Below are 26,825 nucleotides of genomic sequence, written 5' to 3'. Positions count from 1 at the left end.
TCATGGAACTCCCCCTCCTCCACTGCCCCAAGGCCCTCAAACGATGCCTGGGGCTCTTTTCGTTTTACGCTCAGTGGGTCCCAAACTATGCGGACAAGGCCCGCCCACTCATTCAATCCACCGTTTTTCCCCTGACTGCCGAGGCTCACCAGGCCTTCAACCGTATCAAGGCCGACATTACCAAGGCCGCGATGCACGCGGTCGACGAGAAGCTCCCCTTCCAGGTCGAGAGCGATGCATCAGACGTCGCTCTGGCCGCCACCCTCAACCAGGTAGGCAGGCCCGGGGCATTCTTTTCCTGCACCCTCCATGCCTCCGAGATTCGGCATTCCTCCATCGAAAAGGAAGCCGAAAGGAGGAGCTGGGTGAGGAGATTGAGGAGGGGACGTGGGCGGATGCCCTAGAAAGGGTGAACCCCTCCGCTTCATGTGCGAGGCTTAGCCTCATACAGTTTAAGGTACTGCATAGGGCTCATATGACCGGGACAAGGATGAGCCATTTTTTAGGGACCGAGGACAGGTGTATTAGGTGTTCAGGGAGCCCAGCAAACCATGTCCATATGTTCTGGGCATGACCAGCGCTGGGGGAATTTTGGAAGGGTGTAGCAAGGACGGTATCGAGGGTGGTAGGATCCAGGGTCAATCCAGGCTGGGGACTCGCAATATTTGGGGTTGCAGTGGAGCCGGGAGTGCAGGAGGCGATAGAGGCCGGTGTTCTGGCCTTTGCATCCCTAGTAGCCCAGCGGAGGATTCTTCTTCAGTGGAAGGATGCGAGGCCCCCAAGCGTGGAGGCCTGGGTCAACGATATGGCGGGGTTTATTAAATTGGAGAGGGTGAAATTTGCCCTAAGGGGGTCAGTGCAGGGTTTTTTCAGGAGATGGCAACCATTCCTAGATCTCCTGGCAGAACGGTTAAAATAAAAGGTCAGCACCAGCAGCAACCCGGGGGGGGTTCTGTTCTTTTTGTTCTTAGAATTTTCTGTTATTGTTTTCTTTTTTGTGAAAATGTGAAAATTTGAATTAAAATTATTTAAAAAAAAAGAAAAGGAGGCCCAAGCCATCGTTGAAGCTGTGCGGCATTGGAGGCATTACCTGGCCGGCAGGAGATTCACTCTCCTCACTGACCAAAGATCGGTTGCCTTCATGTTTAATAACACACAGCGGGGCAAGATCAAAAACGATAAAATCTTGAGGGGGAGGATCAAGCTCTCCGCCTACAACTACAAGATTTTGTATTGCCCCGGTAAGCTCTCAAGCCCCCTGATGCCCTATCCCGAGGTGCTTGTGCCAGCGCACAAGTGGATCGACTCCAGACCCTGCACGACAATCTCTGTCACCCAGGGATCACCCGTTTTTACCGCTTCATCAAGGCCCGCAACCTGCCCTACTCCATTAAGGAAGTCAGGCTGATCACCAGAGACTGCCAGGTCTGCGCGGAGTGTAAACCGCACTTCTACCAGCCAGACTGTGTGTGCCTGGTGAAGGCCTCCCGCCCCTTTGAACGCCTCAGCGTGGGATTCAAAGGGCCTCTCCCCTCCACCGACCGAAACACGTACTTCCTCAGTGTGGTCGATGAATATTCCCGATTCCCCTTTGCCGTCCCATGCCCCGACATGTCGTCTGCCACCGTCATCAAAGCCCACAACACCATCTTCGCTCTGTTCTGTTTCCCCGCCTACGTCCACAGCGACTGGGGATCCTCATTCATGAGCGATGAGCTGCGTCAGTACCTGCTCACCAGGGGCATTGCTTCGAACAGGACGACCAGCTACAACCGCAGGGGAAACGGGCAGGTGGAGCGGGAGAATGGGACAGTCTGGAACGCCGTCCTGGTGGCCCTATGGTCCAGAAATCTCCCGGCCTCCCGCTGGCAGGAGGTCCTCCCCGACGCCCTCCACTCCATTCGGTCACTCCTGTGCACCGCGACTAACGAAACCCCCCATGAATGTCTCCTTGCCTTCCCCAGGAAGTCCACCTCCGAGGTTTCGCTCCCAACGTGGCAGGCAGCTCCAGGATCAGTTCTCCTCCGTAGACACAAGGCGGACTCGTTGGTTGAGAGGTTACAGCTACTCCACGCCAACCCGCAGTACGCTTACGTAGCGTACCCCGACGGCCGCCAAGACACAGTCTCCCTCAGGGACCTGGCGCCAGCTGGTTCCACACCCCCCCCCCCCCCCCCCTCTGCCCCGGCACCACCCTCCCTTCCCCCGGCGCACCCCACCGCAGCCCCCGCTCCAGGACAATCAGTCCTCCACTTGCTTCCACCCGGGGATGAAGAGGGTTTCGACACGGTCCTGGAGTCACCGAAGACCAAGTCGCCGCCTGAGTCGCCACCAGCACTGCGGCGCTCTCGACAGCAGATCAAGGCACCGGACCGCCTGAATCTGTAATATTCTCTGTGATTTTAAACACAACTTGTCTGTATATAGTTCTCCACCACCCCCGCTGGACTCATTTTTAACAGGCGGTGAATGTGGTAGTCACCACTGATGTATATACTGTATATATATATGTGTTTTACGGTAAGGCCCCTGTACTACAGGTACGGGGGTAGATCCCTGCCTGCTGGCTCCGCCCAGTAGGTGGAGTATAAATATGTGTGCTCCCCGTACAGCAGCCATTTCGCCAGCTGCTGTAGGAGGCCACACATCTCAGTGTAATAAAGCCTCGATCACATTCTACTCTCGTCTCGTCGTAATTGATAGTGCATCATGTACGTTTCTTTGTTCTTAGAATAGTGTCACGCTGAACCTCTTGCAGTGTCACAGTCAATTCTAAAAGCAGGAAGTGGCTGCCACATCATTCAGTTCAACCACCAAGTTGTAACGTAAACATATTCTGATTTGTGTCTGTACATATTGTATTTCACTTAATAAAACAAATGTTCCCTACAAAATATGGAAAATATAAGTGACAGCTCGCAATTATATCCATACCGTAAGATTGACAATTTCACCCTTAATAAAAGGTGAAACCCTCAGGGAGATCCTTTTGTCAATTCCGCGAAACTCCATATGCTGAAATTCTCTCTTTGTCAAATTCTCAGCAACTGAAAGAAATTGAAAATAAGTGAAACTTAGTTTTGTATCCATATGATGTCTCGCAAGTGTTCTTGTCCCGAACATTCCCGTTCACTATTGTTGCGATCACTTTGTGGAAGATCCTGAAATCCTTTGCATGCTCCCTTCTACCTTTGGCCCTAACCTGCAACACTCAGCATTCAGCAGCAGAGCAGGAGAAGGTGACTTGTCCTTGGGTTTGGACACATTGCTCAGGCACTACAAGCTTTGTGACTATTAAATAGAGGTTTGGGGATGGGGGAGTTTGCGTCAATCTCAATTGCATAACGCTCTCTTCCTCCAGGATATCTGCTGATTGATTTCCCAGTGGGACAAAGGAACAAGTGTAGACCATTCAGCCCTCCAAACTGTGCCACCCTTCAGTTACAACATTGGGTTAGACCGAGATCAAAGACTCACCATTTTCAGACAAGAAGCGTAAGTATGTTCCTTTTTTTACTTGTCGCTGGTTTGTTCTGTTTGAGTTCTAGGCCTTTGGTTTGGGGAGAGGGGGGGGGGCACGTCGGTGGCAAGGCTGGGGCCATATTAAGCCCCACCCTTCAGATGGTTGATCTTTTGTTACTTAAACTTTCACTTTTTATAATTGTGTACGCTGCATGCTGTTAAAATACTGTGAAACATTCACACGCAAGGGAGTCTTCTTCAAGTGTGAGTCCTGACCATGATTTACACCACTCCACAACCCAGCTCACTGCCTGACATTCAATAACAAGGTCATTAAAGTGAAAATCAATGCTCTCCTCAAACCAATTTATACCGAGGGTGAGCTGAAACTCGCAGTCATATATCCCACAACGTTAAAGCAACTCTATTCTTTAGGGGTGGAGGGGCGTACTTTAAACTGGTGATGATCAGTGAGAATGTGAGGGGTATGGGTGGAGAGCCTGTTTGAAATCCCATCCCATTTGACACTCCAATGAAGTTAACATTTTATTAAAAAATTCTCCAATTAAAGAGAAATTTAGCGTGGCCAATTTAGCGAGATGAAATCACCTACCCTGCACGTCTTTGGGTTGTGGGGGGTGAGACCCACGCAGACACGGGGAGAATGTGCAAACTCCACATGGACACCCGGATACGGGATCGAACCCGAGTCCTCGGTGCCGTGATGCAGCAGTGCTAACCACTGCGCCACCATGCCGCCCTGACATTTTGAAGATATTAGCCGTCAGTGAATGTGAAGTGTTTTGGCGTCCCTGCTCTCCATGCACAAGAATCAGGTAGTACTTAGCGGTGGGAACCCTTGTTGACTTTCTGCTACCTAGTGCTGAGGCCGATTGTAGGCCACCACTTCGAGCTGAGATCAAGGAACTTGAGCTCAGACCCAAGATCAAATCTGAGGTCTTTCTGGTCCACACACATTCCATATTCCATATTTTAACCAAATAAGCCATTGGGAAAGCTCCAGATACTCCAGCAACAAGTAGTATTTTTTTTCATTTATGCGATGTGGGCGTAGCTGGCTAGACTAGCATTTATTGCTCTTGCTAAATAACTTTTGAGAAGCTGGTGGTGAGCTGCCTTCTTAAACGACTACAATCTATGGTTGGGTACACCTACAGTGCTGTTAGGGAGGGAGTTCCAAGATTTTGACCTAGTGACAGTGAAGGAATGGCAATATAGTTCCTTGGAGGGGTTCCCATGTATCTGCTGTCCTTGACCTTCTAGATGGCAGTGGTTGTGGGTTTGGAAGGTGCTGTCCAAGGAGTTTGGGTGAGTTCCTGCAGTGTGTCTTTGATGGTACACAGAGCTGGTATGTAGACCTTAGCATGAACAACATAAGGTTGTACATCGACATAATCAAATAAATGATTGCAGAGAACTATAATATATAAGCTGAGCCTATATAAAACCATAATAATGCCTCAGTTAGATTATTGTGTGCAATACTGGCTCTAAACTATAATAAGAATTTGAGGCTTTAGAGTGAGTGCAAGAGATTCATTAGGATGCTGTTTGCTAGCTTAAACTAAACTGGGGCTTTTCTGCAGTTTAGTTGCATAGATTACATTAATGAAAGGGTGGGACCAGGATACAAAGGGGCAGACTGTAATTATAGCTGAAGCAGTTCTCGAACAAGTGGCCACAGGGGCAAGATTAAATGCAAGAGAGGACTGAGACTGAGGTTAGTTGCTGGGGCCCAGATGAAATTGACATTGAAGAATAGATTGGTAAAGTGGATGAAGGAGAAAAGGAATAAAGGTATATGGGAATAGGGTGGATAAATGTGATTTTTGCTGCAGGGAAGGGCTACAGAGAGTGTGAAGGGCCCATATCAGAGAGGTGAAGAGGAAGTGAGAAGAGGAGCTGGGAGGGGAGCTGGAAACTGAACTGTGGGAAAAAGCCTTGAAAAGCGTAAATGCATCCTCGTCCTGTGCTTGACTCAGCTTGATTCAGTTCAAGGTAGTCCACAGGGCCCACATAATGGTAGCCCGGATGAGTAGGTTCTTCGAGGAGGTGGAGGACAGATGTGAACAGTGAGGGGGTAGCCCGGTCAACCATGTTCATATGTTTTGAGCATGTCCGAAACTGAGGGAATTCTGGCATAGATTTGCGGATGTTATGTCAGAAGTCCTGGGAGGTAGGGTAACTCCGGGTCAAGAATTGGCAATATTTGGGGTTTCGGAGGATTCCGGGGCAAAGGGGGAGAGGGAGGCCGACATCCTGGCCATCTCCTCCCTGGTGACCTGGAGACGGATCTTGCTAAGATGGAGGGACTCGGAGCCCCCAAAGTTAGGAGTGTGGGTCAGCGATATGGTCGGGTTTCTCAGTCTGGAGAAAATCAAGTTCGCTCTGAGAGGATCGATACAGGGAGTTGGCAGCCGTTCATCGGTTTCTTTAACAAAAATTGAATGTCAGCAGTAAGGGGGGAAAGGGAAAGGTGAGGGGGCGGGGGGGAGAGGGTGGGGTGGGGAGGAAAACAGGAGGCATGGTAATGTTAAATAAGGACAGGGAACTTAGTATACGGGTAATTGGGGACAGGGCGGGAGAAGTGGGGTACGTGGTTTAATGTTTGTTGTTCTTCGACCCATGCGGTTGTTTTAGAAATGTCAACATGTTAAATTGTGAAAATTACAAATGCTTCAATAAAATATTTTCTTTTTTAAAAAATGTGATTTTTGCTCTGGAGGGTAAATACCGACACAGACGAGTTAGGCCAATGGGTCTATTTCTATGCTGTAACCTCTATGTGGATATGCATCAAAGTAGAGGCTATTGGAGGGGTACAATTCACACACTTTCAGAGGTTTCTTTCAATTGCTATCTTACTTCCTTCAGCAGCAAATGTAATTACAACATTGCCAGAATCTTCCAGCAGCTCAATATGATCGACTTCTCCTCCAAAATTCTTTTGTTTGCTGAAGTGCAGTTCCAACTTGTCAAGCAGCTGGTCGGAAGTGATACCCTTTGGGATTTCCGAAATCAGGATTCGTTTTTTGCACACTCGTGTCTTAATCTGCAGGGAAAGGACATTTGTATGAGTCAGTTCTCTGATTTCACTGAGATTGACCGTGGGGTTTAATACTGGTCAAAATACATAACTGACCATGTAAAACATACGTGGCAAAACCAGCAGTACCGCTTCTGGCTGAGCTACATTGTGAAACCACTACACTATGCGATACGATAGCAATGTCACCCTAATTGCTGGCAGCAAAAAGTAACATGGTTGGGCAAGCAGTCAGACAAGGGCATCGGGATGGGAATAGGAAATGATGACTAAGTGATGACAGCTGATGGCTAACACCATACTTCACCAAATTACAGTACAGAAGGAGGCCATTCGGCCCGTGAAACCCGTGCCAGCTCTCTAAATGAGCAATCCATCTCATGCATCTCCCGCCCTCTCCCCATGAACCTGCATACTCTGCCTTTTCAGATATTCTCTCCAATTCCCTCTTGGATGCCTCAATTGAACCTGCCTCTCCTACACTCTCAGGCAACACATTCCAAATTCTATTGTCACTCGTTGCTTGAAAAGATTTATTCTCATGTCTTAATTGCTAGTGGGGCGGCACGGTGGCGCAGTGGTTAGCACTGATGCCTCATGGCGCTGAGGACCCGGGTTCGATCCCGGCCCCGGGTCACTGTCCGTGTGGAGTTTGCATATTCTCCCAGTGTTAACGTGGGTCTCACCCCAACAACACAAAAGATGTGCAGGGTAGGTGGATTGGCCACACTAAGTTGCCCCTTGTGGGGGGGGGGGGGGGGGGGGGGAATTGGATACTCTAAATTTATTTTTTAAGAAGTTTTATTTGCTTCTTTTGCCAATTACTTTAAATTTGTGCTCTCCCGTTTTCGAACCTTGCACTACTGGGAGCAGTTTTCCCTCTCCACTCTGTCCAGACACCTCATGATTTTGAATACCTCAACTTGTGAAAGCTGTCCTCTTATCTGTGGTTGATGTCACCAAGAAGTAACATTTTGAGTGGAAGAGAAGGCTGAACAAGGACAGGCCTTAGAAAGGACACTGAAAGGGACAGGATGGGGATTGGGAAAAGTAACCATAGCTGAAAGTGCCCTGGCTACAGTAGGGTAAGCCACACGGGGATCTTAGTGAGGGCGGTCCCATCAATCTGAACAGGACGCAGGCATTGGATGAGGGTTCTCGGCTTGTTTGTGTCAAAGGTTGAAGTGCAATAATGCATCATGGTGACAGTCGCAGACCTTTGTGGCTTTGTTTACGGCTATGGTACACATGCAGTGACAAGTCATGGGACACTGACACCGATTTTTGAACCAGAAAGCAGAAGGCACATTTACAGGAACTGAGATTATTCTGCATCTGGTTTTCTGAAGTAAAAGGCTCCATTGCAGTGAGTCTATCACTGTGCCACCTAGTGACCATTTAATGAAAACTGTACAGATCCCTGTCACATCACAAGCTGCAAGAACAAACTTAATGCCACAGATTTAACGACAAGAAAAACATAATTTAATCTGCTGTGTTACACATCTTGAACATGTGCTATGTGACCTTCCACCCCCCACTACACCCTCCATGTCAGATGACTCCTTTTGTAACACAGAGTGTACATTACAGTATCTTATCTGAATACTGTATAACATCTCCTACTCAAGTCCACACAAACGACAATCATGATATCCCTGTCTCATTGGGCACAAATCATGTCCATAATTTTTCCTCTTGGTGTATAGAGCTTGGACTTCATACCTTACTATAAACATCCTGTGATGAATTTTGCAAAATTAATAAATCATTATTTCCCTAACTTAATGAGCAAATTAATTTATTCAATTACAAATGTCAGTTAAGTTCAGTACATCACAATCCAATATAAATTCAGTCTATTGTCCAGTATTTCACTTTCTGGAATTGTTAATTCTCTTTTACTATTTAACCATGGCAACCCCTGTGATAATCATCAGTATGTAATTCAATGCTCCTCAATGATCAGCTCCAATTGCTTTCTTGTGTATTTACAGACATCACAAGCAGGAAGTTCAAAATCACAAGAGCGGAAGAGCGGTGTTCACCACACCCTCCTTGAACATGATCACAACTCATAAAACTTCATATTGAGTCACATGCTTTGTGTAAAGATTTGCAATTTTTAAAAAAAACTTAAAATCACAGTTTTCAAATCACAAATCAGTGCTCCAAACTGATTTCTAATTTCATGGCCTGCCACTGAATCACACAAAATGTTCATATTGCATTTGTTGGTGCCCTCTCACATATCGTGGTCTGCCTATTGTCTCAGGAAATTTGGTCATTGTGTCAGGGTTAGGAAGTGGCACTGTTCCCTCTCGTACCAATGTTCCTTCTTCTGGGGGGCAAGCTCTCTGCCTACCATCAGCAGTGTTGGTCTCGACCGGTGCTGGTGGATTGGGTCTGCTGAAATGTCAATATCCATGACATGTTTTGACAAACTGCTCCATATCTTTCTCCAAGCCGGGGTCACCGTAGTTTGGTTTGTAAGCATTGCTTCGTACCAACCACTCCCGAGTGACCTTCATGGACTAGAGTCACCAGTCAAGGCCTAAGCTTTTGTGGCAGTGCATGTCTGCTGCCTCTGAGAACATACTTGCCCATTGCGTACACTTCATCATGCATCATGATGTAGGCCTCGAATGTGCAATTCTCCCTGTTTCCAGCTTGGATTCTCCGTCTAGATCTTTGCCTGACTCTCTTTCAATCTCCAACGTCATCATTGCTCTGGGTGTAGCATGAACTGCCACTTCCTTCTCTGGTAGGGATTTGTCTGTTTGATCATCCCTCAGTAGTTGTGACAGCGAGTCAGCGATGTTCATCTTTCCTGCAATGTGAACCAACTTGTGCTGCTGGAGTCTCAAAACCCACCTTTTGTTTCTGGAACATGGTTTAGATTTGGGAGAAAAAAATGGTTTGTGATCCGTCATTAATTGAAACTCAATGCCGATCAAGAATGCATGGAATCGTTCAAATGCCTACGCTAATCCTAGACCCTCTGCACCCATCTAAGAATATCTCCTCTCCACACATGTCAGAGATCTGCTCACATAGGCCAGGGTTCTAAAGCCTTCAGCATGCACTTGCAGCAGAACTGCACCTAATCCTTTGGACTAGAACTGCTATGCCTTTCATTGGTGCATTTGGATCATAATATCCTGGGATCCCAGCACATCTCTTTCAAAGCTCTGAAGGTAGCTTTCTGTCCATCATCAAATCGGAACTGTTTATTTCTTCTGGTCAGTCAAGGTAGCGACGTCTGGGATTTACCTCACGCATAGTTGGCAAGTCCCAGAAAACTTCTCATTTTGTCGTTCATGTGCCTCTGTAATTGGTTCCATCCTGTCATTCGCAGGATTGATTCCTCCTCCGCTCGTGAGTCTATGCTTACTGATCGTTGGCTCTGTCACACCCAGCAAGCACTTGTCTACATTTACCGCAATTCCTCCTGACTGCAATCAATCAAGATTAATCTCAACTCCTCGCTTTGTTTCTCTCTATTATTTCCATTAATAATTACATCATCTGAGATATTCATTGAATAGAATTCCTACAGTGCAGAAGGAGGCCATCGAGTCTGCACCGACCCTACCTAGGTCCAATCCCCCATCCTATCCCTGTAACCCCACTTAAGGGCAATTTAGCATGGCCAATCCACCTAACCGACACATCTTTGGACTGTGGGAATAAACCGGAGCACCCGGAGGAAACCCATACAAACACGGGTAGAAGGTGCAAACTACATACAGTCACCTGAGGTCGGAATTGAACCAGGGTCCCTGGCGCTGTGAGGCAGCAGTGCTATTGGCTGTTCTAGGATCCCTTGTATCGCCTCGTGGTTTTGTGTTGATAACTCTCTGGTGCTACTTTGATGCCAAACAGGATTCTCTTGCATTGGTAAAATTCACAATAAGTGATGAAAATTGTCACCTTCCTTGAATTGGGATGAAGCTCTAGCTGGGGGTATGCTCACTTTAAACCTAATTTGGAAAATACCTTGCTTGTTAACAACCCTTGAAAGACTTTATCCACAGTGAGAATTACTCCTTCATTCACCAGTTGCATATCAACACAGAGGCTGATGTGACCGTTTGATTTAGCCACGATCACAAGAAGGCTTACCCATTGCGTTGGGCCTTCAACTGGTTCTATGATGTATTACATGGTCAATCACTTCCTTCATCTTTGCCTCGGCTTTCTGTCTCAGAGCAAAAGATGGTCTGAGTACAGGCTAAGTTACTGGTTAATCTCACTTGGCGGCTGTGTAACTTTCCAATCCCTTGAAGCTCTCGTCCAAACCCCTCCCTGAGCTTCATCCAGGATTTCACAGAATTCACTTTCAATCCAAAGTGTAGCAAGCTGAGGCCTGAGTGATGTTTCTGTTCAGAAGAGTCTCACCATGCTCCTCAATCATGACAAACTCTCCTTTACCTTCTAATCCCCAGCTCTCACACCCACAATCCACCAGTTTGGAGTGGGGTTTTAGATGTGTAAGGAGGGAGCTTTTTGACACATTTTCCAGATGTGCACTTTCCTTTGTCTTCAGTTCTTCCTGCAGTGCTCTGTCGATGGTATTACTGTCACTGCCAAAGTCTACAATAATGCTTCTTTCTCATGTTTTCTCCCGTTGACATAAAACATGTATCCACGATTGCCATTTGTGGCCTCACTCTCTGCATCTTCTTCAACTTGTCTCACAGCTATTCTACTGTTCTACTTTCACCTTTATATGGTTAAATAGGCTTTCCCTTCTGTTCAGCTTCCTTCTGCACTTCTCGACCCCCACCTTTTCTGCATATCTTTCATTGGCAGGGCAGCAGGCATCTTTTCCATAGTGCCCCAAGTTGCCACATTGAAAACATTCTCTTTCAGACATTTGCTGTTTATACTTACGCATACCTGGATTCCGCTGTGCCACTCGGTTAACCTCAACTTTAGTTGTGCCAATGACAAAGGTGGGACCTCATGCTGTGATATCATCTATCCACGGCTTCTAATAATGATTTTCAAAGTGAGATCCAACGTCAAATCACCTCCTCATTCCACCAATTTATGACTCAACTTATCCACCTTGCAATGCTTGGCCACCTGATCCAGGTGATCAGCAATATTATATAATTGCATCCTGCTGACATCAACCTCAAACAGGTCACAAATTGGATTGCTGGTTCCCCCTCTTTCCATCTCACCTGATCGCAAACATGCCTTTGCAATGTGGCATTTGGCGTCACCGCATAATGGTCCTTCAAAGCTTTCACCGCATGTTCATTATCCACATTTCCTATTGTGTCAGGCAATGTCTGGAAGGTCTTCTAAAGAAAAGTTACTTTGGACTCAAATGTTAACTCTTTTTCTCTCTCCACCTGCCAGGTTTTTCCAGCACTTTCTCTTTTGTTTTCAATCTCCAGCTTTCCCATTATTTAACTTTTATTTCAGTCCTGAAAGTCTCCCTCACCAAAGCACCGCGACTAAACAAAAAGGTCCCAAATTGTGCTTTCTGCGCCACCATTGCCTCATCCGAAAGTGGACTCTGACTATCAGCATACGCTTCAAACTCACCCAGCCACACTCTCCATTTCATGTTGACGGTACTGATGTCAACTGTCAATCAAATGGCTCTATTCCCTGGACTGCAGACATCCTAGAATCAGTAAAGGAATCAAGGGTTCTAGGGATAAGGTGGAGGGAAAGTGAAGTTGACGATTTGATTCCCAGCTTGGGTCACTGTCTGTGCGGAGTCTGCACGTTCTCCCCGTGCCTGCGTGGGTTTCCTCCCGGTGCTCCGGTTTCCTCCCACAAGTCCCGAAAGAAGTGCTTGTTAGGTGAATTGGACATTCGGAATTCTCGCTCAGTGTACTCGAGCAGGCGCCAGAGTGTGGCGACTAGAGACTTTTCATAGTAACTTCATTGCAGTGTTAATGTAAGCCTACTTGTGACACTAATGAAGATTATTAAGTCACTCACCATCCTGACTTGGAAATATATTGCCGTTTCTTCACTGTCACTAGGTCAAAATCCTGGAACTCCCTCCCTAACAGCACTGTGGGTGTACCTACACCTCAGGGACTGCAGCGGTTCACAAAGGCAACTCACCGCCACCTTCTCAAGGGCAACTAGGATTTGGGAAATAAATGCTGGCCTAGCCCGTGACGCCCACATCCCATAAATGATTTTTTTGAAAATGCCATGACACAATCCTAAATATCTCTGTATCCTCATCACCAATGTCACATCTCAGCCTGAAAAAAACAACACTCAAAGTTACAGACTTTGCAAGAGCAACATTATCTAACTTTCCATGTTGGCTAACTCCTTATTGTGTGCCATCTGACTTTCATCCCTTGCCGGGTCAGGTGACCCCCATAAGCAGCACAGAGTGTATTTTACAGTATCTTGTCCAAATGCATTATTGTATTCAATACTCAAGTCCACACACACACAATCTGCCACCATCATGACAATCCTAGTCAAGACTGAGACTTACTTCAATATCTTCTAACATCTGCAGCTTCAAGGGATGAGACTTTATCTTAAGTCGGCAGTCTGCTAAGGGAATCACATGCTCTTCCATTTCCAGTATCTTATCAGCAACTGCAAAAAAGAAAAAGAAAAGATGAAAAAGTTCTTAAGGAATAAATGTTAACCAGTTTTACGTTTCCAATAATCCTTACAGGTCATTCCACATCCACATTCCACAATGAAAAATACTGATATTTTGTCACATCTTGGACTGAAAAATGAAAAAAATAAAAATCGCCTATTGTCACAAGTAGGCTTCAAATGAAGTTACTGTGAAAAGCCCCTAGTCGCCACATTCCGGCGCCTGTTCGGGGAGGCTGGTACGGGAATTGAACCCGCGCTGCTGGCCTTGGTCTGCTTTATAAGCCAGCTATTTAGCCCATTGTGCTAAACCAGCCGTAAAAAATTGAAAGAACAACACTCCAAGTTACTGACTTGGCACGAACAACATTATCTAACCTGCCATGCTCGTTAACTCCTCAATGTGTGCTATCCGAACTTCAACCCCCTTACTGGTTTGTACAAATTGTGTTAACTTTGGATGGATTCACACCACAGCCATTGTTCTTAGGCACATCTTCCAGATATTTTGCATATGATCGATGAAGACAGGATATGACAATACCGATTCTGCTTTTTAGTGGCACCTACTCATGGAATGTAAAATCAAGGGGTAATGCTGATTCACTGCACTGCTGGGCTACTGAGTTTGGAGATTTTTAAGTGTAGAAATTGGACCAACTTTTGTAGAGTAAAATATGGACCAATGTTGGGGAGACCGCCTTGCACTTGATCAGTGCAGTAAGGGATCTGGGTGCATTTTCATAGATATCTGTTCATGTACCCATGGCACCAGCCTGGAGTGAGTAACAGGTCTCCTGTGGAAGCAAATGGGATGGGGGAGCCTAAAACCAAATTGGTTGGTGATGGGCACAACAGACTCGCAGGACCCTCTGTTCAGGATCCATCACTGTGCCCTAAGCAGTAGTTGCAACCAGAGACACTTCGGTCCTCCTCCTCTCTCCACAGCACACCCAAGAACCATTATTAGCCAATGATGGATCCTCTCCCATTGCCCATTCACTCTCATCCCAGGATGTTAATGTGGGGCTAAAGGCAGTCAGCCTCAAACTGAAACTCTGAACAGGAGAGAGTTGGCGCTGGCGGATGGCCATGCCAGCAGCTCACCCAAATTATTACAATGAAGCCAGAGGCCCAATTTCTGCTTACTCTCAGCTGTGCAACTTGGGACATCCTCTGCCTGCACATCATTGGCTATGAGCCTGAAAATGAGTCAAAAGCAACTTTTGCCATGACTTTGAAAAACCCTGAAATGCAGTCTTGAAAAAAGTTTTTTTTAAAAATATTTTTATTCTCCACTTTCACATTTTCCTTCAAATTTACTCCCCACCCACAAACAGTAAATGGTAACAAATACAAAATCAATCCCCTTAACAATAACAACGATCCCATCCTCCCCCCACCCCAAACAACAGCCCACCTGTCAATATATGCATCCAATAAAACAAACCCTCCCACGGTGGAAACAAAAAACAAAGGAGAAAAAGAAAAAGGAGTCCGGGACCGTCCATGGTCACCATTACCCTATAGAGCCAACCCCCCCCCCCCTTACACTCAATGCCATCCAACCTCTGAAAGAAAGTACGTGATACCCAAGAGTTGTAAACACCCCCCCTCTCCAACTCCTCCCCTCCACTGCCTCTTGTAAAACTCCTGCCCCCAACCTCGGTTCCTTCCCCCCAACTTTCCACCCCGGCTAGACCCGTCGGACCCTGTTCTGCCAGGCTCCAATGGCCTCAGCCCTTCCCCCTACCTCACTCCCATTCACTGGCCGGCTTAAACTGGCCAGCGTGGAGGCCCCCCCCCGGATCCCTTTCCCCCTTGCCCGGCCTTAGGAAAGCCCAGAAATCCCCTTTTAGCACACACACCCCGCATATCCACCTACACCCCAAAGAACCCTCATTTCAAGTGAAAGTCCCATCACTTCCCTTGTCCCAATATATACAACATTGGCTCCTTTAGCCCATACACCCACACGCAGTGAAACAAAAAAGAAGAAAATACAGTCATGAGGTTACATCGGCACAATACCATTTCTCAATTTCTCAGATCTGCCACAGTCCTTCTGCCTTCGCAAACTCCTCCGCTGCTTCCGTCGTTCCAAAATAAAAGTCCTTGAGCTTGTAAGTCACCCTGAGCTTCGCTGGATAAACAATGCCGCACTGCACCTTGCTAATGTACAGTGCCCTCTTCACCCGGTTGAAGGCCGCCCGCCTCCTCGCCAGCTCCACCGTAAAGTCCTGATATACATGTATACCAGCTCCAGCCCACTGCACCACCCGCTTCTACTTGGCCCAGCACAGGACCTTCTCCTTCACACTGTACCTACGGAAGCACAGAGTCACTACCCTTGGCGGTTCACTGGCCTTTGGTACAGGCCTCCACGACCAATGAGCCCGATCCAGTTCATATCGGGAGGATCCTCCCCCTCCCCCAACAGTTTCGCCAGCATCGCGGCAAAATACTCAGTCGGCCTCGGGCCTTCAACTCCTTCGGGCAGCCCCACAATCCTCAAATTCTGTCGCCTGGATCTGTTTTCCAGGTCTTCCATCTTTCCTTGCAGATCCTTGTTAATCTCCATCACCTTCCGCATCTCCTTCCCCATCGAGGTAAGTTGATCACCGTGCTGCAATAATGTCTCCTCCACTTCCTTCAGCGCCTCACCTTGCTCCCGCACCTCCGCCACTGCGCTCGCCACCGCCGTCCTCACCAGGGTAATCGCCTCCTCCACCAGCATACTCAAAACCTCCCTTATCTCCTTCCTCATTGCCTCCATGTGTTTTGTAAACTGCCTTTCGAATTCCGCAGCCATCACCTTAGTTATTTCTTCAGCCGTAAGCAATGCGGCCTCCCCTGGTGCTCCAGCCTCCATTTTCCTTGGTGACCCTGCGGTGACCTTTCCACTCGCCGACGGACCTTCAGCTGTTTTTGTAAAGCTGTTTTTTTGCACACCTTCGACATTTTCCTTCACTGTGCCTCCTCTGTGCCTTCTCCCTGCTTTTGCCGCCTCCGTGGACCCTGGGACCGGGCTTAAAGCCCCGAAAATGATGTTCCCGAACGGGAGCCCTCCATTGTGCGGCTACCTCCCGCCCGCCGTCACCAGAAGTCGCCTTGAAAAAAAAGTTGAGCATTATGCACTGTAATTCGGGTTTTTAAAAAGTGGATATTGGTTGGGCGGCTCTCATTTTAAAACTGGCGACTCGGTGGCACAGTGGTTAGCACTACTGCCTCACACACCAGGGACCCTGGTTCGATTCCGACCTTGGGTGACTGTGCGGAGTTTGCACATTCTCCCCGTGTCTGCGTGGATTTCCTCCCGGTGCTCCGGTTTCCTCCCACAGTCCAGAGATATGCAGGTTAGGTGGGGTTATGGAGATAGAGTGGGGGATTGGGCCTCGGTAGGGTCCTCTTTCAGAGGGTCGCTGCAGACTCAATGGGCCAAATAGCCTCATTCTGCACTGTAGCGATTCTATGGATGTTTCTATTGGAACACAAAACATAACTGAAACCAAGAACGAATGATGACTGAGCATTGTACCTATCAGTCCTTACACTGTAACGGTTAGAATACCAACAACTTAAGAGTCACAGAATCGTAGAGGTCGACAGCACAGAAAAGGCCCTTCTCACTTTTCTTACTGGATTACATTCTACCTGCTTCGTCCTCTAATGTGATCACCGCAGAGCCCCCTTCGATTGGATACCGAATGTGTGGCTTTATGTCAAATGCTACTCCTCGTTGGCCATCTTCATTTGTACTGCCAGTAAAAATCCATCGCTTCTGAGGCATAGAGTAAGAAACCTGACGGAATTTCAAGAAAGCCGTAAAATTAATGTGAGTGACATGGGAAACAAATAAATAGCATTTGTGTAAACATATATTACCAGTAGTTTGGGGCGTGTAGGATGTTCACACTTAGGGCTGGACCACGCAGTATAACTGATTCTGAACATCAAACGTTTGTGATCCTAGCTTACAATCACTTCTGTCTTTTTTCTTTTCTCGCATATCTTTAAACACCGAACAGAACAGTCCTGCTCTCTTACCTTGAGCTGTTTCTCCAGCTCTGATCTTTCTTCTTCAATCCTTGTTAACTCCTCACGAACATTACTTTGTTCCTTCAATAGAGAGTCAATTTCAACCATTGTGTCATCCATTTGTTTCTGAGGAAAAATACACACAATTGATCAAAAATACTGTAATCATTGAGATTGTTCGCAGCACAGAGCAGAAACATGGGGATCTAGGAACAGGAAGAGGCCATTCAGCCCCTTGAGCTGGTTCTGCCATTCCATAAAGCTTATCTGCAACCTGACCCCTGTGGCTAACCAAATCTACTAATCTCAATTTTTAAATGAAGAGTTGATCTAACATAAATTGCCATTGTCAGCAGAGTTTCAAACTTTACCATTGTTTGTTTAAAGAAATGTTTCCTAACTTTACTCCTGAAAGATCTGGAATTATTTTTTTGATTATATCCCAAATTAATGTAAGTAATTTCTCCCAAACTTTCTGATCTGTTCCCCTTAATATCTTGGAAACTTCAACGCTAAACTTGCAAATTCCAGAGAATACAACCCCGATTTGGGTAATCTCTTTTAATCCGTGTAGGCCAAGTCAAGATTATCTCTCTCTTTTGTCTCTGCCTTCTCTTTCTCTCTCACACACACACACACACACTATCTCTCTCCATCTCCCTCCCCCTCTCTCTTTCCTTGCCCCTCTCTCCACCTCCCTCTTTCTTACACTATCTACTTCTCTCTATCTCACTATGTCGCTCCATGTCCCTGTCTCTCTTACTATCTCCTTTCTCCTCTCTCTCTATCTCTCTCTGCCTCTCTCTCTCTCCTCTATTTCTTTCTCACCCTCTCTCTCCAGCTATCTACTTCTCTCTCTCTCGCTCTCTCTCTCGCTCTCACTCTCTCTATTGCTCACTCTCTCCAGTTGCTGTGCCCAAAGAAGGCATTGGTGACCATCGACCTGCACATCTTTGGGTTGTGGGGGTGAAACTCACGCAGACAAACTCCACACGGATTGACTGAGGGCTGGGATTTGAACCTAGGTCCTCAGCGCCGCAGTCCCAGTGCTAACCACTGCGCCACATGCCGCCCCAACCAACCAGTTTTCTATCCATCTCCATGCACTAGCCCCAATCCCATGTACTTTCATTTTATGCTAACTTCTTATGTGGGGCTTTGGCGAAAGCCTTCAGGAGGGTGGTATGGTAGCGCAGCGGTTCACACTGTTGCTTCACAGCACCACGGACTCGGGTTCAATTCTCAGCTTGGGTCACTGTCTGCGAAGTTTGCATGTTCTCCCTATGTCTGCGTGGGATTCTGGTTTCCGGATGCTCTGGTTTCCTCCCACAAGTCCCGAAAGACGTGCTTGTTAGGCGAATTGGACATTCAAAATTCTGCCTCTGTGTACCCGAACAAGCGCCGGAGTGTAACGACGAGGGGATTTTCACTGTAACTTCATTGCAGTGTTTTTTTCTTCTTTTTGTTTTCTAAATTTAGAGTACCCAATTCATTTTTTCCAATTAAGGGGCAAATTAGCGTGGCCAATCCACCTACCCTGCACATCATTGGGTTGTGTGGGTGAAACCCACACAGACACGGGGAGAATGTGCAAACTCCACACGGACAGTGACCCAGAGCCGGGATCGAACCTGGGTCCGCAGAGCCGTGAGACAGAAGTGCTAACCACTGCGCCACTGTGCTGCTTCATGGCAGTGTTAATGTAAACCTACGTGTGACACTAATAAAGATTATTATTATTATTATTATTAAGTCCAAATAAATCACATCCACTGGCTCCCCTCATCAACTCGACTAGTTACATCCTCGAAAAATTCGAGTAGATTTGCCGAGCATGGTTTCCCTTTCGTAATTTCCATGCTGACTCTGTCCGATCATGCCATTGTTTCAAAGTGGCCTGCTATTAAATCTTTTTAAATGGACTCTAGAATATTGTTTCAGTAGTTTAAAAATTAAATTGACATTGTTTTCTAGTGCAGAATATGTGAGCAGTCATGACTAAAAGTAAATAAACCAGAAATTTGCCAACCTGTAGGATTAAGTCCTGCTTCTGTTTTCCTAATTTGTCACTCTCAATACTTTCTTGGAGTCTTTCGGTCCGGATACTTAATTCCATTGCCGTATGTTGCAGGTCATGTTTAGTTTTTTCCAAATCCGCTATGTCTTTTTGCACAGCTGTATGTTGGGCCTGGTAAGACAAAAACAGATCCATTATTAACGAATTCCACTATCAACTTGTCCCAACAATTGGATAGAAAAATTGGGGGGAATCAGGTGCTTCACAGTTGTTTCACAGCTCCAGGGTCCCAGGTTCGATTCCCGGCTTGGGTCACTGTCTGTGCAGAGTCTGCACGTTCTCCCCATGTCTGTGTGGGTTTCCTCCGGGTGCTCCGGTTTCCTCCCACAATCCAAAGATTGAGCAGATTAGGTGGATTGGCCATGCTAAATTTCCCTTTGTGTCCAAAAAGGTTGGGTGGGATTAGGGGGATAGGGTGGAGGCGTGGGCTTAGGTAGGGTGGTCTTTCCGAGGGCCAGTGCAGACTCGGTGGGCCGAATGGCCTCCTTCTGCACTGTAAATTCTATGATAATGGGGAACTATCTCACTCAATCTTTTCATCTGTCATTAGACCGCAGTCTTACACATATTGTTGTGCCTGACTTGCGTTTCCGATTAAATGTCCTTCCTGATTTTGTCACAACCTAATTTCCATTGAGTTTCAGAATCTAAGTTGTTAATTCACCATGTGAAAACTATTAAGAAGTAGATTTTCAAGCTCCATCCTCTTAATTTCACCCTCTCACAAATCCTGTCAGAACCCATGTGGAATAAGAGTTTGTAGATTCCTTTATTAAGATACGGACACAACATTAGAGATAGGAGCAAGAGTACACCATACGGACCACAATTAATTCAATGAGATGATGGTTGGTCTTTCATCTCAATTCCAGTTTCTCACCGTATTCCAGATCCCTTGATTCATTTAGTGTCCAAAGATTTATTCATTTATGCTCAATGAATAAGCATGGGTAATCCTCTGGCACAGACAATTCCAAAGATTCATAATCCTCTGAGGAAATTTCTCCTCATCTCAGTCCTAAATGGCCAACCCCTTATCCTGATACCATGAGCCCGAGTTCTAGATTTTCCAGCCAGGCGAGACGGACTCTCACTATCTAACCTATCAACCTTTGAATATTTTTTTTCATTTCAGTAAGATTTTTAAAAATCAATTAATGGGATGTGGGCGTTGCTGTCTCGGCGGGTATTCACTTCCCATCCCTAATTGCCCATGGTGAGCTGCCTTCTTGAATCGCTGCAGTCCATGTGGTGTATGTACACCCACAGTGCTGTTAGGGAGGGAGTTCCAGGACTTTGCCCCAGACACAGTGAAGGAACAGCGATTTATTTTCAAGTCAGGGTTGTGTGGGGCTTGGAGGAGAACCTCCAACAGGGGTTGTGTTCCCATGCATCAGCTCACCTCGTTCTTCGAGATGGTAGTGGCTGTGGGTTCAATAAGATCATTCTCTTCAACTCCACGGTAGCATAGTGGTCAGCACTGTGGCTTCACAGCCCCAGGGTCCCAGGTTCGATTCCTGCTTGGATCACTGTCTGTGCGGAGTCTGCACGTTCTCCCCGTGTCTGCGTGGGTTTCCTCCGGGTGCTCCGGTTTCCTCCCACAGCCCAAAGATTGGCCATGCTAAATTGCCCTTAGGTTAGATGGGCTTACGGGGATAGGGTGGAGGTGTGCGCTTAAGTAGGGTGCTCTTTCCAAGAGCCAGTGCAGACTCGATGGCCGAATGGCCTCCTTCTGCACTGTAAACTCTATGATTCTATGATAAAGTCATTCTTTTCACTCACTCCTGATAGGAGATCCCTCTCATCCTAGGAATAAATCTAGTGAACCTTCCTTGCACCACCTCTAGAGCAAGTATATCCTTCCTTAGGTAAACAAAACAAAACTGCACACAGTATTCCAACTGTGGTCTCGCCAAAGCCTTTGATAATTGCAGCAAGACTTCCTTACTCTTATATTCAAACCCCTATACAATAAAAGCTGACACACCATTTGCCTTCCTAATTGCCTCCTCTATCTGCATGTTAAATTCCAGAGAACAGTAACAACATTTTAATAAATGCATTCATAAAAGTGCATTTATTGTTTTACTGGAAAGACCGAAAGGGATCTTCTCAAAGCCATTCATTTTTAATATATTTTTAAAAATATTTTCCAATTAAGGGCAATTTAGCACGGGCAATCCACCTATGGGGTGAGATCCATGTAGTCACGGGAAGAATGTGCAAACTCCACATGGACAGTGACCCGGGGCCGGGATCGAACCCGGGTCCTCGGGTTTTGCCACTTCAAAACCATTCCCGATGTTGCAACATACAAGACTCGGTGAAATTCCAACTCAGAGAAAATGTTAACTTATTCTTTAAATTTTCACTTTAATCTGACCTTGCGATGCAAAATTTCCTGTTGGCACGCTTTCAGCTTTGAGGCATCATCCATGTTCACGTCTTTACAGAAGAAGTCCTTCAAAAGAAAACAAATACACGCCCTTACAAAGCTGCCACTTTGGCCGAGGTAATGGAGTCCCCATCTCTGCTTCGGAGGTTTATAAGGTCAAGACCAACAATAGACATATCCTGCAAGTTAGAATGATGTGGGGAATATTTGGGGATTTTCTGCTCCCGTTTTTGTGGGGGGGAGGCGGGATAGGAAAATCCCACAGGACTCCCAAAAGCGACTTACGCCAACGGGATTCCACGTAGTGATTGTCCCTGACATAGTTGGAATCCCGATGTTGAATGTCTGAATCCTTATTAGAACACATTTAAATGTAATTACCATGTCTCTATGCCTGATAATCCCTCTTCATTAGACTGACCAATCACAGGGCAGCACAGTGGCACTGTGGTTAGCACTGTTGCTTCATAGCGCCAGGGACCCGGTTTTAAATTTGGCCTTGGGTGACTGCCTGTGCAATTTGCATGTTCTCCCCTGTCTGCGTGGGTTTCCTCTGGGTGCTCCAGTTTCCTCCCACAGTCACAAAGTTGTGCAGGTTAGGTGGATTGGCCATGCTAAATGCCCCAGAGTGTAGAAGGATGTGTAGGTTAGGTGGGGACACGGGAATAGGAGAGGGAGTTAGCCATGGTAGGGAGCTCTTTCAGAGGATCGTGCAGACTCAATGGACTGAATGGCCTCCTTCTGCACTGTAAGAATTCCAAGATTTAAGCAGGTCTCCCACGACGTGCACCTGGTGAGCCAGGCAGATTCAGGTACGTACTTGGCTCAGAGAGGGGAAGTCGATGCCTGGGCACTGCCCCTTGGCACTGTGCCCTGGCATTACCCCTTGGCACAACCTGGCATTGTCCAGGCATTGCAAGAGCTCTTTCCCTGGGCACTGCGGGGGTGGGGGTGGTGTGTGTTACATGGGGTGGTGTTCCGTAGGGAGGGGAGTTGCATGGGGGATAGGGTGATCCATCTATGGTGGGGGAGGGGAGTTAGTATTGTCTGAAGAGGGTTGTAGGGTTGTTCTGTAGGGGGCGGTTTGGGGTGGGGGTGTTCAGGGGAGTGGTGTTTGAAGGGGAACGAGGGTTCAGGAGTGGGGGTTTTCAGGCGGTGGTGTTCATGGGGGTTGGTGTTTGGGAGTGGGGATCGTTCAGGTGGATGGTGTTCATGGGGGTTGGTGTTTGGGAGTGGGGATCATTCAGGTGGATGGTGTTCGCGAGGTGGTTCACGAGGGGGAGTGCTCGGGGGCTGATGTTTGAGGGGGGTTCAGGAGTGGGGGTATTGGTGGAGTTGGTGTTTGGGGGGGGTTTGGGAGTGGTAGTGGTGTTCATGGGGGTTTCTGGAGTGGTGGGGTGTTCAGGAAAGTGTTCAAGGCCAGATTTGGGAGTGGGGGTGTTCAGGGAGGTGATGTTCAAGGAAGTTCGGGAGTGGGGGTATTCAGGGGGTGCTGTCCAGGGAGGGGGGGGGGGGGGGTTTCGGGTGTGGGGGTGTTCGGGGTGATGTTCATTTGGGAGCGGTGGTGGTGTTCAAGGGGGTTGTTGTTCGGGACTGGGGTGTTCAGGGGGATGGTGTTCGAAGGGGGGTGTTTGGGGGGGTGATGTTTGAGGGGGGTTAGGGAGTGGGGGGGTGCAGGGGGGTGGTGTTCAGGGGGGTTTGGGAGTGGCGACATTCAGGAGGATGGTGTTCGAGGGGGGGTTCACGAGTGGGGGTGCTCGGGGTGATGTTTGAGGGGGGTTCAGGAGTGGGGGTATTTGTGGAGTTGATGTTTGGGACGGTTTGGGAGTGGGAATGGTGTTTGTGGGGGTTTCAGGAGTGGTGGGGTGTTTAGGGAAGTGTTCAAGGCCAGGTTTGGGAGTGGGGGTGTTCAGGAGGTGCAGTCCGGGGAGGGAGGGGGGGGTCGGGGGGGGGGGGGGGGGGGGGTCTGGAGTGGGGGTATTCAGGGCATGGTGTTCAACAAGGGCTTCGGGTGTGGAGGTGCTCGGAGGGGTTGATACTCAATGAGGGGTTCAGGAGTGGGGTTCCTATGTTTGATTTTCTTATCAAGGGGGCTTTAAAAACGGCGCCCTGATTTAACCAAAGTTTCTGGCAGAGCAGGATGGGCTCTGGGGCTTTTGTTTCTCACATTATGACAGAGGAAGCTGCCATTGTTACCAACAGCCTCCGTACTGTTTTTCTGACCGGCTCCCACACTCTACAAATATGCGAGAAAATGCTGCCTCAATGTTCTCATGTCAAACAAAGTGATACAAATCACATCCAGGTGATCCTTATTCCTGCTGAGTTACTGCCTCAAGTTGCATCTCAGTAAAGATCTGTTCTATAGTTTAAAGTATGTTACCTATAAAAATTGTGATTAGACGCGAGTACCTTCAGTCTGTTACAGTAAATATCTTAAAATTTAACATCTTGTGTCATTCTTTCAGCTACTAAGTAGAAGTTTGAATTTATTTTTACAAGCTGGGGCGCCACGGTAGCACAGTACTTAGCACTGCTGCCTCACAGCACCAGGGACCCGGGTTCAATTCAGGCCTTGTCTGTGTGGAGTCTGCACATTATCCCCGTGTCTGTGTAGGTTTCCTCCGGGTGCTCCGGTTTCCTCCCACAGCCCAATGATGTGCAGGTGCTGGATTGACCATGCTGAATTGCCCTGTAATGCACAGGGATGTGCGGGTTAATCATAGAATTTACAGTGCAGAAGGAGGCCATTCGGCCCATCAAGTCTGCACCGGCTCCTGGAAAGAGCACCCTACCCAAGGTTAACACCTCCACCCTATCCCATAACCCAGTAACCCCACCCAACACTAAGGGCAATTTTGGACACTAAGGGCAATTTATCATAGCCAATCCACCTAACCTGCACATCTTTGGACTGTGGGAGGAAACCGAGCACCCGGAGGAAACCCACGCATACACAAGGAGGATGTGCAGACTCCGCACAGACAGTGACCCAAGCTGGAATCGAACCTGGGACCCTGGAGCTGTGAAGCGATTCTGCTATCCACAATGCTACCGTGCTGCAGGGAGCAGGTGGGAGCCTGGTTAGGGTGTTCTTTCAGAGGTGCAGGGTGCAGACTTGATGGGCTGAATGGCCTCCTTCTGCTCTGTAGGGATTCTATGATTCTAAGCTCTCGAGAATTGTAACATGGTCCAGAAATATCATGGAGATATTGAAACGTGAGCTCAGATGTGATAGCCTCTGAGGCATTTTGAGAGCAACTCGAATGGCAATTGCTCATGGAAACATAACGAAATGAAAATCGCTTATTGTCACAAGTAGGCTTCAAATGAAGTTACTGTGAAAAGCTCCTAGTCGCCACATTCCGGCGCATGTTCGGGGAGGTGGTACGGGAATTGAACCCGCGCTGCTGGCCTTGTTCTACTTTACAGGCCAGCTGTTTAGCCCACTGTGCTAAACCAGCTCCTAACCTCAGGACAACGAGGGGATGGCTGTGTTTGTCCTGAGTGGGGGGAAATAGAGGAATGTAGAATAGAGGAAGGGAGAATAGAGGGACGGAGAAATAAAGGGGGAATAATAGGGAGGGTAGAGGGGGGAAATAAAGGGGGAATAATTAAGGAGCGAGTTGTGAGATATAGGAGGGACTAAAGGAGGGGGATGATATGGAAGAGGGGGTGAAAGAGGTCAACCCCAGGGATTGATGCCAAGGTAAAATCAACTCCACCGCCTTTGCACATATAAAAAAATACACTTTGAAGACAATTCATCATTTTAACAACGAAACGGTTAAAGGTTGCCTGCAAGATAAAGAAGCCCAAAACAAGTTTGCTTGGAAGTATTTTGCAGGCAGGTTATGGGATATATTAAAGTAACGATCATCCCCACTTTCACTTTCGTTTCTTTGGAAACAACATCGAAATTATCATCGGTTCTATTGTTATTTCCCCCAAACCAAAATTCTCCAGTTTACTGATGACCCCTCGCCCCCCCCCCCCCCCCCCCCCGACCCCCACCCAATATCAAGCCAACATTTCACTGTATTTTCCAAGAGTGGAAAGCTGTTAAGCTTCCGTGTTTTTTTATCGCGTGTGCATTGCGTCTTTACCAAATAAAATCTGCTAAACACGCCGCATTTCAGCCACCTTGGGTCACTATCAGTGAGCGGAGGGAGAAGGAGATCCTCCCCCCCCCCCCCCAGATCTTACCATAGAAGCAGTCCAGGGCGCCAGAAGGAGCAGCAACTCTGTCAATGCCGGTCCCCCTCCAACCTCGCACCCTCCAGCTCTTCACAGAATCAACTGCCTTCCGGGAAACTGAAACTCATTGGGCTGCAATAGGGCAAACCCTGGCTGAAGATTTCAGTTCTGGTGTTCCTCTGTGTTGATTGTGTTCCCCCCTGTGTTCCTCTGTGTTGATTCTGTTCCCCTCTGTGTTGATTCTGTTCCCCCCTGTGTTCCTCTGTGTTGATTGTGTTCCCCCCTGTGTTCCTCTGTGTTGATTCTGTTCCCCTCTGTGTTGATTGTGTTCCCCCCTGTGTTCCTCTATGTTGATTGTGTTCCCCCCTGTGTTCCTCTGTGTTGATTGTGTTCCCCCCTGTGTTCCTCTGTGTTGATTGTGTTCCCCCCTGTGTTCCTCTGTGTTGATTGTGTTCCCCCCTGTGTTCCTCTGTGTTGATTGTGTTCCCCCCTGTGTTCCTCTGTGTTGATTGTGTTCCCCCCTGTGTTCCTCTGTGTTGATTGTGTTCCCCCCTGTGTTCCTCAGTGTTGATTGTGTTCCCCCCTGTGTTCCTCTGTGTTGATTGTGTTCCCCCCTGTGTTCCTCTATGTTGATTGTGTTCCCCCCTGTGTTCCTCTGTGTTGATTGTGTTCCTCCCTGTGTTCCTCTGTGTTGATTGTGTTCCCCTCCCTCCCAATGTGTTGTTGGGGTTACACTACCTCTGTACTCACTAACACATCATTTCTCAAACCCCCTTCAATGTCACCTCTTGTGCTTAAAATTACGAGGGGTGTAAATCAGTGATGGGCAACCCTGGGTGGGTGGGCAGCATGAGTGACCCCCCCCCCCCCCCACTTCATCTCAGGGGGCCCCAAGTGAATAAGGTTAAATACATTTAAGACACGCCCAATATTTTGCAACAAGTTAAAGAACATACTCAATCATTTATATATCGATAGAACTGTCA

General features: G+C 47.5%; 1 protein-coding gene across 1 annotated transcript in view; it reads right to left on the bottom strand.

The window, feature by feature from the left end:
* ifi35 (interferon-induced protein 35) overlaps positions 1-26,016 on the bottom strand; it is a 31,411-nt gene extending 5,395 nt beyond the window's left edge. Inside the window, exons 1-8 of the mRNA XM_038779515.1 lie at positions 25,849-26,016; positions 21,631-21,708; positions 19,200-19,358; positions 17,180-17,296; positions 16,787-16,934; positions 13,017-13,123; positions 6,349-6,535; positions 2,935-3,047 (exon numbers count right to left, since the gene is read on the bottom strand). Coding sequence (XP_038635443.1) covers positions 2,935-3,047; positions 6,349-6,535; positions 13,017-13,123; positions 16,787-16,934; positions 17,180-17,296; positions 19,200-19,358; positions 21,631-21,708; positions 25,849-25,851 — 912 coding nt within the window. The 5' untranslated portion in view covers positions 25,852-26,016. The remainder of the gene's footprint in view (positions 1-2,934; positions 3,048-6,348; positions 6,536-13,016; positions 13,124-16,786; positions 16,935-17,179; positions 17,297-19,199; positions 19,359-21,630; positions 21,709-25,848) is intronic.
* Between the last annotated feature and the right edge of the window lie 809 nt (positions 26,017-26,825).

This window comes from Scyliorhinus canicula, chromosome 19 (genome assembly GCF_902713615.1).
Source record: "Scyliorhinus canicula chromosome 19, sScyCan1.1, whole genome shotgun sequence".
NCBI lineage: Eukaryota > Metazoa > Chordata > Chondrichthyes > Carcharhiniformes > Scyliorhinidae > Scyliorhinus > Scyliorhinus canicula.
The sequence above is the reverse complement of the archived record's forward strand: the minus strand, read 5'-3'. Positions and strand labels throughout refer to the sequence as shown.